Here is a 13,684-nt window from a genome sequence, read left to right as displayed (position 1 = left end):
GCAAAAGAAGAAGGAGACAGCAGAGGATGAGGTGGCTGGATGGAGTCGCTGAAGCAGTTGGTGTGAGCATGAGTGGACTCTGGGGGATGGTGGAGGACAGGAAGGTCTGGAGAAATGTTGTCCATGGGGGTCGGACACGACTTCGCGAGTAACAACAAAGGAGCCAAGGTGGGAAGACACGAGTTCCTCTGTGCTGCTATCCGATCATTGCCATAACCCTTACCCTCCATTCACGGATCTCCCAGAAGCCTCAGTCCCTTTTTCATCTTTTAAAACTGGTCTGGTCCTTGACCAGTTTTATCAATTGATTGATTGAACCTTAAAAATGAACCAGGAAGTTCTGTCCGCTAACTAAGAGTCTACATTTAATGTCTATGGTGTGTTTTCTAGCCTCTCTATTATCGAACTTCCCATACAGAAGATTTCGATATAGAGATACTAATTTAGAGAGATACCTATCTACGCTTATAGTTAACCCAGGGCAATACTGGTGTGTTCTTTTTCTTTTTGAACAGAAGGCTGTGTTCCACTTTAAACTTTTTTTTTTTAATCTCTGTGGGCTTGCTATCGCGTCCAATCATAGAGGGCCATCTCTCTACCCATGAGAATCTCTATGGTGGGAGTTCCCTCTAGCTTGCGGGGGGAAAGCGCTGCAAAAGCGAATGGCCCTTTATAAGCTGGAAGTGCCCGGAGGGACGCGGCCCCTGCCCGCTTTTCCTGCAAACCTGGGAATTTGAATCATTTTTATATGATTTTAATATATAAAATCATATATTTAGGCCTCCTTTAAGGATAGAACCCTCTCAAATCCGTGAATTGCCTTTCATTACGTTTTGGGAGAAGATAAAGGGTGGATCCTGGACGTGGTGAGTTAAAGTCCATGGGGAGAGTTGTGGTTGGGGGTGGAGGAAAAGGCCAGGAGGACTAGAAGTGGACTGTTTCCCAGATCTCAGAGCTGAACAGATCAAAGGTTTTATACTCCACCTTTCTTCCTTTGCTAGGAGCCCAGCGTTTTTCTCTCCATTTATCATCATTATAACAACAACAACAACAACAACAACCCTGAGAGGTAGGTTAGGCTGAGAGTCTGTGACCCGCCAAAATCATCCATAAGCTGTGGTATCTGCTCCATCCAAAAATCTAACCAGTAGCTATCAGTCCCTCTCATAGAAAACTCAGGAGGTGCTTGCTGCTAGACATGGGCAGGGAAAATACGGAATGGCTTGCTGGAGGGACTGGATGGCACCCTGAACAGGAGAACCTCTGTAAGGAAGTGGGAATACATTGCAAGGCTTTGTGGTGAAATTTTGCTAAACATTCTGCAACTGGTGGCACGCGTCCCATCAGTCCCTGCAGCTGGGAACCAAGCCCAGCCAGCGCCACTCCTGCCTGCATCCCCCGCCTCTCCCCCATGGACCCACATGCTCTCCTGGGTGTGTTCTCAGCCAGCTGCCTTTTCCCTTCCTCCTGCTCCACGGAACCCCCATTTACCCAGGAGTGTAGCTCGGCTGCTCCCACAGTTGCTTCTTCCTCCTGGCATGGACTTTGCAAAGCCCAGCCAGATGGCCCATGCACTGCCTGGCCAGCCACCCGCCTACCTGCCACCTGGCCGGATTGCCGAGGTGCCCGTCTTGCCCATATGTTGCGCACTGATGTGAGGGGGCAACAGGTGCTTGCGTGGGAGGCTGTGCCAGGCGGAGACATGGCAGCACAGCAGGCAAGTTGGGCATCTCGGTGATCCGGCCAAGAGGTGTGCGGACCAGGAGGTGGGCGGCAGTCAGCCCAGTGGCACTGCCCCCGGTCTTTCCCTGCGCCCCCAGCCAAGTGGCCGGCATGGCAGCAGTGTGGCTGGCCACTGGGGAGTGTGCACCAGGAGGAAGAACACACCATGTGGAGGCAGCCAGTTAGCCCCCCGTCCACTGGCAACTCAGCCACTGCCAGATGCATGAGGTAACCGAAAATGGTGCTGGGGTGGCCATAGCCATGGTGGCTGCTTCTCCCACTGAACTTGCTGGCAAAAACAAGAAAACTGTGGAGAAATATTGCAGCTTGCTTCACACACATCGTGGAAGACTTGGGACGGACGGTTGGTTCTCTGTGGTGATTCAGGGGAACCAAACATGCCGTATAATCGCCATGCTTCTGGTGTTCACACAGAATGACAAGCTGTTCCTGCCATGGTTTGTGGTTATGTGTGAATACAGCCTTTGCGTAAAAGGCTATGCAGAAGCTACCTGGTTTCTGGGTGTAAGAAGTGTCCTTCTGGGACAGAGCAAAGACCTGCCTTTTTTACGCAGCAGCCACCCAGCCAGCAGAAGCTGTCCTTTGACCTCCATCATCAGCATCTGATATTTGGGGGTACATACTGTCCCTGTTTAATTTAGACCATATGTGCAGCAACCTCAACCTAACATGAAACACAGTGCATTTGCTGTATCTTCTCACTTCTTCTCCAGTGTTCCAGCCAGCTGGCCTGGCGCCTCCAGCCACTCCAAGCTGTCCTCTTCTCTCCCTATTTCTACCTGCATTTAACATCTGAGTTTGCTGTCAGAGGGAGTGATACCTGTTGCTACAAATGCTTTATACCCCATCTTTTCCAACCCTTGAGCACCTCACTTTTTGATATTTGGGGAATAATCCACTTCTGGAATCTAGATTCATACTGGGGACATTTCGCCAACAAAATAACGCATGTGTGTTGTTGCCATCGCAGCCATTATCTTTGCGGTGCTGAAATAATCCAGTTACTATTGCTTTTCCATTTGCTCAGTAAGCCAAGCCTCTGGGTGAGGCTGCCCTTTCTTGGGAGGGATTGTAATTCAGTGAGAGAGGACCTGTTTTGCATGGAGAAAGACCCCAAGTTCAGTCCGTGGCATTTTTAGTTTCTAAAAGGTGCAGGTAACAGGTAAGACCTGGCAGAACTTCAGAGATGTTCTCCCTCTTCGCTGAGTTTTGTTATTTCTTCTCCCCACCAGACATCCACTTTTTCTACCCAGATGAGTCAAGGACATCCACCAGCCCCAAGTTTCCCTTTGGAGGGTGTATTGGAGCACAGCCTAGAAAATGGACAAGCAAAATGCAGCATCTGCTGTACCAATGAATGGAGCAGTAGCAGCAATCCCAGAATCCCGTGCTGGGATGTGCATAGGATTCTGGGTAAGTACTTAGCCAGTCCTGGAAGCAAACACTATTATCTCAGATGTACAGTACCAGTGCTCCAGACAGTGATTGCCTGGAGGCTGACCACTGCCGCCCCCAGGAGACTACCAACAGTGGGATCTTTGTATGAGCAGCTGGATCCAAAGAGGCACATAAAAAGGCAGAGAGCTGCGGCTGTTGGATGGTGGAGAAATGTAATAAATATATTCAACATTTAGGTCAGTCTTCCCCAACTTGTGCCTTCCAGACTTTGGACTGCAACACCCAGAATTCCCAGTCAATGGCCCTGCTGGATGGGAATCCTGGGAGTTGTGGTCCAAATGCCTCTGAAGTCTACCAGGTTGGGGAGGGATGATTTAGACCTTTACATTTCCCTGGTCCCAGGGAATGAGGCCATGGTCAAATGTTGGGTCAACCAAAAGACAGGAAGATGGAAAACCTGGTGAGAGTAATTCCAAGGTAGTTCATGGTTGTTTACAGGAGTATCCTCTTTTTAAAGGAACTTTGGTTTAGAAACAAGCTGTAATGTTTCTTACATTTGTCATGTGATGAATAAAATCATGACTCTCTGCCTGGGTGTAAATATGGAGCAATTTGCAACTATTATCTTTGTATTTCATTTCTTTGGGATTGTTGCTATTTTTGAGCTCCACTTCCCCCCTGAAGGTTGTTAATTCTCTAGTAAATTCTCTAGTCCTCATGAACTGTGCGATTATGCTCGCAAATTCTTTGTATGAGTTTATTTCCAGGAACTTTGAACCCAAGCTAAACATAATGCATTTCTATATGACTATACATGACCCAACTCACATACAAATTCGACTTAAAGATGAATTTCCATTTTCTCACAAAGGGACTTCCTGTACTAGTAGCAAAGGCTTTGGAGAAACATTTCAACTTTTTATATGGGGGAGAAACACCCATGAGCCAGAAAACCACTAAAGGGCTGCTGGTTGATGGAAGGGGAGCAGCCAAGGGGGCGTGACCATTTTGGAGAACCAGGCTGGGACCGGAGGCAGGACTGGAGTTCCTCAGAGAGCCTTAGAAAGCTGGAGTGGGCCGTATGTGATTCCACGGATCAGCCTGGTGGTTAAGGGGACAGTGGCTTCACAGAGGTAGTGTTCCTCCTTTTTTTTTAACAGGAGCCGATGGCCTTTGAGGAGGTGGCCTTGCATTTCACACAGGAGGAGTGGGTTCTGTTGAGTCCAGCCCAAAGGGCTCTGTACCGAGAAGTCATGGCAGAAAATTACAGGCTCGTGGCCTCTCTGGGTGAGTGTTCTTTGGCTTGGCGTTGATTCTTGTCTGTGCCGTTATCGATGCTACACGAAGTCATCACGGCAGAGTCCGTGCCGGTCATGACATCCTGGATGCTGCTTCAGGTCCACCACTGAAAAAATCCAACCCCAGTGCTCTGCTCTTGATTTTATATGTCACTCAAAGATCTTTTAACTGCAGGACTGTGGGGAGGAACAACAAGCCCAGGGGGCCAAAGTTGCCCCCCTGGGGTTCCCCAGATAGCTAGTCCCTTTCCCTCAGCCATCAATTGTGTGATGGTTTCCTGGCTTTTCTATAAATGTCCCTCTGTTCAAAATGGATTTATTTATTTATTTGTTTGTTTGACATTTTTAACAAATTAAACCAGTGCAATTCATTCAGCAATTCAGCAATACAATACAATTGAATAATCACATTATACAATTGGCCAACAAGATAAAATAAAATCAGAGGAAAAGGAAAAGAGAAGAAAAAAACAGAAATGTTATAAAACTGAACAATTAGTATACATTAAAATGGCCTAATCGCATAGATGGGAATTATACGTACTAAAATTACTTAGCATTAAAAGAAAATATGGCAACGGCAAACAGCAGAACCCATCAACCATTAAACCAAACAGCTCATCTGCCAAAATAATAGCAAAAGAGGTAAGTTTTTAACTCCATATAGCAATATGGAGAAGGCCCCGGATGACAACCTGAGTGACTGAGGGCATTCCTCAGATACTCTGGCCCCAAGAAGTTTAGGGCTTCATATGTGATTTTTAAGCACCTTGAATTGGGCCCGGACAGCGACCAGGAGCCAGTGGAACACAGAACTGGAGTGATGTGCTCATGAGCTCCTGTTCCGGTCAGCAGGTGCAGCGCCTGATTTTGGACAAGTTGCAATGCCCAGCCTGTTCTCAAGGACAGCCCTGTGAGGAGCGCATTGCAGCGATCCGGGCACAAGGTTACCTTTGTGTGGATAATTGTAGCACTTGGTTAGTAGGAGCAAGCGTTGTAAGTTCAAACAGACTGGAAGGTTTGGCCCCCTCCTTTTCCTTTCAGTTTTGCCCACCACTGGAATGGAGCCGAGATGTTCAAACTCCCTTTTTTGGGGTATCTAATACAATTTAGAAATAAATACATTTTCTGTACAATAGCCCTAGAATCATAGAATAGCAGACTTATGGTCTTGCTAAAGCCAACCAAGGTGGATTACCTTCAGGGAAAAACTCAGTCAAAGTAGAGCACAGGAAACATTTAAAAGAACATGAAGCAGTCACGATGACCATTTAAAAAGCCAAATTTGAAAAATGCATCTTGACCCTCCCTTGTATGGAGAGAGAGAGTGGAGAACCAGTTGCAGCTCCAGCCAGAGTTTTTTCCACAGCTGTGGAGCAACACAGGAGCAAGCTTTGCCAGGATATCCACACCAGCCCCCTGTAGATTGGTGGGCTACAACTCCCCACCCATCAGCGGTGAAGGATGATGGGATTTGCAACAATCTTCAGGAGCCCTCAGTTTGTCCACCCCTGCACAGCAACTCATGAGGGTGACATGAGCGTGCATATTGCGACTATAGTATCTTGCTATTTCAATTACTTAAAAACTGTTGTTTTATTTATTTTATTTACAAACGTCTTGGAATGGTTTACAATGTTTAAGTCTTTCTGTGGGGTGCATTGAACAATCTGGTGTCCCCACCCCAGTCAGTTGTTGTACAGGCCAGGCAGAACCTGCTCCGAGTTTGAGCCAGCAGCCCCCACTGAGCAAAGGGCCCATGGATATGCGACCCTCTGTATCATCTCTCCCCCTTCCGTGAGCTTTCCTGAGGGTAGCGTGTGGATCCAGAAAGTCTCACTGACGAGTTCATTTTCCCACAGTGCCCTGCAGCGATGGTCTGTTTGGGGTGCTGTGGGAAACACACATGCCCGAGTGGCAACCCAGGTGGAGCCGCAGCTGCAGAGAAGCCCCAGGCACAAGGAACAGGTGGGCAGGAGGGCCAAGGTGCCCTTTGAGATGCTGGCCTGGCCAGCCACTTTAGTCCAGGCACAGTTCCCAAAATACTGCCCTGTCTTTGAGTCAGAGAGGTTTTGCCACATCATCTGCTGTTTGTGTGTGAGCTAAGCCCTGCGAGAGCCAGATCCTCTTTCCTCGGTGGAGTTAATGTTTGACTTGGAAAGGATACTGAAGTCCAACATTTGCATCCCTTTCCTTTTCAGTTCAGGAGCTGCAGCCAGGAATAAAAATGGAAGAATGGGAACCAGCACCACCTCCGAACTCCAGGGAGAAAACGGAAAGAGAAGGAAGAGGCTCACCTGTTGCCCAGCTTGGGGCTGGCAAGGCTGCAGCCAGGGCAGCTTGGCAGTGGGCTGAGGAAGGTGCAGCTGCAGAGGCACAACAGGGGTGTGAAAGCTGCGGCCCATCCTTTGTCCAGAAGGCAGCAGACCCTCGTGTCCAACAGATGATGCTTTGGCCCTCTCTGGAGCATCATGCAAAGGATCCCCAGGCCTCTCAGAAGGGGCCCTCCCATCTCCCTCAGCGGCCCAATGGAAACGGAGTGAACCAGACGCTCCTGGAGCCCGGCGGTCAAGCTTACGAAAGCATGGCACCTTTTGTGCGAGTGAAGGAAGAAATTATGGCTGAGGAGGACGGTGGCAGCGTGGAGATGCAAGAGAGGCCAGACGGAGAAGTAAGATGCTCTCACCCGCAGTTTTCCTAAAATGAGTATGGGGAAGAAGTAGAACTTTGGGCATTTCAAACTACAGGACAGAATTCTGGGAACTGGTACTCCCCAAATCTGGAGATCTACTTGTCCTTGTCCTTAAGGACCTCTTTTCATCTGACATGGAAAAAATACCTGGGCCAAGCCAGGTTTAGGGGACAGGCAACCAGCCGGAGTTGTTTAAAATGCAGAGGGACTCGTAGGGAAGCTATTAGGGGCTAGCTACTCAGGGAGTAACCAAATAGCACACTTAGGGCATGAAAAATGCAGTGTTACAGATCCTGAAGCGGGTTCACCCGCCTTTGTCATTCAGTGGAGCTGGGGAGCAGCCAAATGTGCTGCTCCCCCCGCGCACTCCATCCGGCAGGCCCACCGTCACCACCTTCAAGACATGTCTTGAAGAGCCCTGCCAGCCCTTCGGTCCAGTGCAGCATCTGCCACAGCAAGAGGAAGGAAGGTTGGTGGTAGGGCTGGGACGAACCCTGGAGGAATCCTTCCTCCGGTACGTGCGGCCTTTCTCTTGCGCTCATCCCGGTCTGCAAGGCGAGCTGAACGAAGATGAGCCTGCAGGTGCTGCTGGAGGGGCCGGTGTGCAGTTGGCAGAGGCTGCTGCAGCAGGTGTGCAGGGGGGACACTGCCTGCACATGGTTGACAAGCCCCGGGGGACTGGCCTCCTTCCACCTGCGGAAGAGGGGTGCTACCAGGGGTGCGTGGAGCGCCGTTCCTTGCAAGCTCTGTGGGAGTGCTAGCAGCATCTTTCCTCTGGGCCACATCTGGGCCGCTGCAGGGGGTGCAAGGGGGAGGGCGGACGCCGCTTGCACAGCTTGTGGGGGTCTGCTCCTGGTGAGCCCCCCATGAACACTGGCACACTCACCAGGATTCAGACTCGGGGCTGCTGCGAAATGGACTCATGGACTCATTTGGGAATCCAGCAGTTTCCCAGCCCCGAAAGGATGGCTCACACCTTCCCAGTGGGTGGGGTTGTGCAGATTGGCTCATGAGGGCTCCCCCGAGGACTCGGCCAGGTAGTTTAAGGACTGGGACGTGCCTCCTGCAGCTGTGCAGTGGGGCAGCGAAGCTAAGAGGCTGGGGGTGGTGAGAGGGAAGGCGCTTGGCAGGGCTGGTCGCAGGGAGGGCCAGCAGTGCCCGTTGTCCCCTGCTTTGGGTGGCAAGAGAGCTTTTGCTGGCCCTGAATCTATCCTTTTGTTTGAGAAGGTGAGAAATGCATCTTTATCCTTGCTGGAGAGAAACAGGGCTAGAAATGCAATCAACCCACGAAAAGGCAGTCAGAAATGGGATAAACGGAAGGGGCGCCCCATTGCTTCCCCACTGGAACAAGCGGGGCAGGGGGGACAGGCACACTGGCATTTAGTTTGGGAATGAGAGCGAGATGGAGCACCAGGGAACATTTGGATACTCTCTCTTGACTGAGGAGAGCCCCTGTTTTCTCCGTCTTGATAAACATGTGGATATTTTATCCAAATTTTGCTTTGTGGAAGGGGAAACATTGGGGCACCTTTTCAGAAAGCTGGCTTTGGCGCTTGTCCTGTTCTCAGCCCAGCAGAGGGGGGAAAGCACAGAGCTGCATATGCTCAAAAACACCTGCTCTAAATTCTGGATGTGCATTTAAAAGACCTTCTCTCTTAAGGACACCCCTGCTTATTTATGATATTTTTACATTGCCCATCAGCTCAAACGCTCCCTGGGTGGTTTATAAAATCAAAATGCAATAATAAATATAAAACAATCATAAAATCATCATAAAAACACAACAATGCATTAATGCAATATTATATGATTATAACCACTGCAGGTCAATCACTCTTAGAGGTGCAATATTCATCCCTTGTAGGAAGGGATTTATTTATTTGTTTGTTTATTTATTAAAACATTTCTATGCCACCCCATTCGCCGAAGCCTCGGGGCGGCTCACAACATTAAGTTAAAATACAAACATTAAGTTATAACATTAAGTTAAAATGTTTGTAAAATGCAAACATTAAGTTAAAATATAAAAAATAACAATACAAAATAAGTCGCCCTGGCCAGATGGATGGGCAAGGAAGAAAAGGGTTGGATCTCTGGGCAAAAAAGCTCAGGCAGAAAGATTTGAGGAGGGCCGCAGGAGGTAAAGCGCCCCTGTGGAAAGAGCCAGCTAATCCATGGAGATCAGAAGCAGGTCTCCAAATAAAACACTGGGGAATCCAGCCTGGTGGGCTACCTCCTAACATTACTTCTGCCAAGCGGGGATCCTTGGCATGAGAGATGCTTGGAACGCAGAAGGTCCCGAGGGTCATTCTCTGGTCTCTCGAGTCAGGAAGATGCCTCCTTCCCCTGGACTTGGGATGTGCGCTCCACAGTGCATAATGCAAGGCAGGTGGATAAAGAGTCCAGCCTGGTATACGGCAGCCTTGTGTGGTTCTTTGTGAAACGCTGTGAAACCTTTCCATTTTTAGGAGTGGAGGTCTGTGGCAGACGTTGCTTGCCCCACATCGGAGCAGGACTTGGCGAAGATGCAGCTTTCTGCAGAGGCCAAGCAAGAATTTGACTTCCGGGGTAAGATTTACGGAGGGCGTGGATTTGGGGACATTGAGCGCTTCCCGCATGTGTATGGATCTGCTTTATCTCTATCTTCATTATCTATTTGTATGCTGCTTTTCTACAAAGCTATACCCAAAGTGGCTGACAACGTGAAGGAAGAGGACTGTGTAAGCCACTTTGGGTTGTGCACAAGAAGAAAAAAAGTGGGATAAATATAATAATTAAATTTGAGGATATCCAGGAAGAGAGAAAACCACTTGTGTGAAAGGTGACGTACAATTTAATGAAGGCTAAGTTAAAATATGAAATAAAGGAGCCAGAGTACAGACATCTCTCTGGTCGTGGGGCTTCCTAATAGAGTGGACATTGGTCTGAGTTGCTTGGACACTTGTCCCGTGCTGAATGCCAAAGCACAGACTAACATGCTATGGATGTTATAGTGGTTTCTTGCTGTTTTGGATGCTGTCTGTAAGCCATGTTCTAGCCCTCCTTCCCAAGAAACAGGGCAGGGAGTGAGGGCTTCAGTAAAGCAAACAGTTTCGGTTCTCACAGCAAAAGCGCCCTTCTCTAATTGGGGAAAACAGCTCCAAGACCACGATCCCTGGTGCCGTTTCTAATTACCACAAGCTGCAGTTATGCATGAGACCCGGACGTGGCTCCAAAAAACTATGCCGGCTTCTGGACTCTGTGGAAATTCAGTCCATTGCCTGCTGAACTTTAATAACCTCTTCACCATTCTTCTGGTAGAGCCCATCTAATCCACCAAGAGTGGTTTTCCCACTAGGAACTTAGCTATGGTTGCAGTCCGTATTTGATGCCCTCCTCCAAGGCATCATGGGAAGGAGCCATTTCTCTGGCAGTCCCAGTTTGAAGCAATTGTCATCTTGGTATCAGGTTAAGAGTTTCCTCTACTTCCTCTCATCTGAAAGCTTATACAATTTGAATGAGTCCTAGGATTTATTGTCGATAGTTAAGAACTGTAACTTTTTGTCCATAACGGTTTTATATTTGTATTAGTCTCTGCAAACCTCCCCAAGAGCTTTGGCTGTTGCGTGGTATTGAAATAGAATGGATGGATGAATGAGAACAAGGGCTTGTAGCACTGATAGAACCTGCTAAGGCTGTGGGGCCTTGCCAACTGCCCTGGGATGCCCAGTGCTGGCACCAGCCCTAGTTAATCAGCTTAACACATCTTGGTTTTAGATCAATTAAAACCCAAACCAAAACCCCCAAACAAATGCTCCTTCTCTCTCTCTCTCTCTTGCTTTCTCGTGTCATCATTTCTCTGTCTGTTCCAGGAAGTGGTGAGCAAGCACTGGAAGCCAAGGAACCTTGTTGGCCAGAAAGACCTGAGCAACGGAGTGCCAGTAGAAGATTGCGGGGAAAAAACACTAGGACCTGTTTCCCAAGCTCCAGAGCAGAGGATGCTCCTGGAGTGAAGCAGGAGGCTGGCACCCTGAAGGAGAGTAAGCCTGACTTAGCTTCACTTTGTGAGGAAGGTGCTGCAAATGTACACAGGTGGACTTTTCATGGGGGACTTTTCAGCAGCTACGAAAGAAGGAACGGAGGACTGGAATGTATGAAAAGCCCCGAGGATGTGGATAGTTGGAGCTCACAAACGGGCAAAGAAAAAAGCTACAAGTGCTCCTATTGTGGGAAGTGTTTTGGCGAGAGCTTAGACTTGGTTGCCCATGAGAGAGCCCATATCGGGGAGAAAATTTATCAGTGCTCGCACTGTGAGAAGCGTTTTTCTCACCGCATTGATCTCCTGACTCACAAGAAAAACCACCAGGGCGAGAAGCCACACCAGTGCGATTCAGATTGCGTCAAATGTTTCCGGCAGAGGGCATTCCCATCCGCTCACCAAAGAACTCACTCTAGAGAGCAGGTTTGCCAGTGCTCTGTGTGTGGGGAGCACTTCAGTTGGAGGTCGAACCTTATTAGACACCGGAGAACCCACACGGGCGAGAAGCCCTATCAGTGTTCAGAGTGTGGGAAAAGCTACACAAGGAAAACAGCACTCGAAAGACACAAGAAAACCCACGTGAGGGAGGGACCTTGTGATGGGGGCGCCCCAAGTGTGGGTCAAGCTTCCATATGGGTTCTGCTTGTATAATTTGTACAGGATTCACCATAGGTAGAGGGGAAGAATTCTTACTGGTGTCCACGCTGTGGGAATAATTGGCCAGGCAAAGACCATGATTTATGAAATGCTGAACAAAGAAGTAAATGGTGTGGAAATTGTGTCCCCTTGGTGCTGTGCCTTTTTTCTCCCATAAGGAAATGCATTTAAGAGAGGGATCCTCTAAGAGTTTAAAGTGATGCACTTTACTCTGTTTCCCTGTAAAATGTTCTGTGCATGGGAAAAATTTCTGGAGAAGATAAACTGTAGCAAAGGTAAGCATTAATTGTACCTCTTCACAGTGCATGAGTGGTGCCCAGCTCTTAAAACTCCCAAGCACTAAACAAATATTTTTGATACTCTTCATTTTAAAACAAAAATCCGTCTGTAAATAGAAATCTAGAAACTTTAAGGAAAAAGCTCAGCTTGCTGTCTGAATGTTTGCTCAGAGGGATTCGCTCATGGGAGCATTCGAAGTGCAATGTTGTTTTGGTAACAACATTTTGAGGGGGCTTGGTCTTGAATTAGGGATGCAGGTGGCGCAGTGGTTTAAACTGCTGTGCTGCTGGGCTGGTTGATCAAAAGGTCGCCGGTTCGAATCTGCACAACGGGGTGAGCTCCCGTTGCTCTGCCCCTGCTCCTGCCAGCCTTGCAGTTCGAAAGCATGCAAATGCAAGTAGATAAAAAGGTACCCCTTCGGTGGGCAGGTAACAGCGTTCCGTGCACCTCGGTGTTTAGTCATGCCGGCCACATGAGCACGGAGACCGTCTGCGGACAAACGCTGGCTCCCTCGGCTAGGAAACGGAGATGAGCGCCGCCCCCCAGAGTCAGGCATGACTGGACCGCTATTAGGGAACCGCTATTAGGGACTGCTATTAGGGAACGCATCTATAGAATTGTAAATCTTGTAGACAATTAGCATTAAAGGACTTTAGTTTCATTGCTCTAGAATGTGTGGAATGTTTACATACCGCGCTGCCCCCCACAACAGACATCTGCTCTCCTCCCATTGTGGGAAAAAGTGATAGGAGAGGACAAGGTTAACATTGTAGATGCGAACACGTCTTTACAAAAAAATGTATTGCTAGCTATAGAAACATAGCAAGTCAGAAGGGGTGTCCAGGGACATCTAGTCTGACCCTAGCACAAGCCAGCTCTGCTCATATAATGTTCAGTCTCCACTCATGTAATATGTATGCAGGCTCAAGGGTTGGGACAACAGCTTGCTGTGTCACACGTGATCCACACGACCAACGAGAAGATACTCCCCAAAGAGGTTAAGAATGGGATTACACCCCACTTATCAAAAGAAGAACCAAACCTAGCAAGACGGTGGGAGCTAAACAATGCAACACGCATGGCCAAAGAGCAAGAAGTGAGCCTAGTTACTGCAACAGTAAATGCCAGGAAGACAGTAAGTGTTTTTCCAGCCGTTCCTCTTGGCATCACTGTAAGCAAGGGCGTGCGAAGAGCAACGCAGGCTTGCCTCAGAACGGGTGGGAGAGACGGCCAGTGCCAGGGGATGGCAGCATCGCCCAAAGTTCAGCTTTGTGAGTGAAGATCAAACCTTAGGCTCTCCTGCGAGGTGAGGAAGGCATCCTGCTGTTCCTTTAGGGTCGAGGGAGCAGGGAAGGGAGGTTTAATCCCATGCGTGTGGCAGGCTGACGGGTGAGGGAAGAGCGCGCTGCGGATGCGCGTGGGGAGGGTGTTCCTCGTTCCTCAAAAGGAAGCTCACAAGGATGAATAGAGGGTTACCCCCCACAAGGAAATGTCAGTGGATTTGTCCAGTTTCAAACAAGGGATTTTTCGTGTCTTGTGCAAAAGGAGGAATTTCTGTACTGTAGAAACTCCACCTGGGTTGGAGCTGTTGATTCTGCC

General features: G+C 48.7%; 1 protein-coding gene across 1 annotated transcript; it reads left to right on the top strand.

The window, feature by feature from the left end:
• Positions 1-651: 651 nt before the first annotated feature.
• Positions 652-11,931, top strand: LOC123017796 (zinc finger protein 135-like). Its single transcript, XM_044419378.1, has 6 exons — positions 652-866; positions 2,976-3,156; positions 4,302-4,428; positions 6,641-7,110; positions 9,600-9,699; positions 10,983-11,931. Exons 2-6 carry the CDS (start codon positions 3,064-3,066, stop codon positions 11,798-11,800), a joined length of 1,608 nt encoding a protein of 535 aa, XP_044275313.1. The 5' UTR covers positions 652-866; positions 2,976-3,063; the 3' UTR covers positions 11,801-11,931.
• Positions 11,932-13,684: the final 1,753 nt, after the last annotated feature.

The sequence above is a fragment of the Varanus komodoensis genome, unplaced genomic scaffold (genome assembly GCF_004798865.1).
Source record: "Varanus komodoensis strain SLA01 unplaced genomic scaffold, ASM479886v1 scaffold102, whole genome shotgun sequence".
NCBI lineage: Eukaryota > Metazoa > Chordata > Lepidosauria > Squamata > Varanidae > Varanus > Varanus komodoensis.
The sequence above is the reverse complement of the archived record's forward strand: the minus strand, read 5'-3'. Positions and strand labels throughout refer to the sequence as shown.

Excerpts from the sequence above, each read along its gene's own strand:
- LOC123017796 (XM_044419378.1), top strand. The coding sequence starts at position 3,064 with ATGGACAAGCAAAATGCAGCATCTGCTGTACCAATGAATGGAGCAGTA. Across the intron at positions 3,157-4,301 it reads GGATGTGCATAGGATTCTGG|GAGCCGATGGCCTTTGAGGA; the intron begins GTAAGTACTTAG and ends TTTTTTTAACAG. Across the intron at positions 7,111-9,599 it reads AAGAGAGGCCAGACGGAGAA|GAGTGGAGGTCTGTGGCAGA; the intron begins GTAAGATGCTCT and ends TTCCATTTTTAG.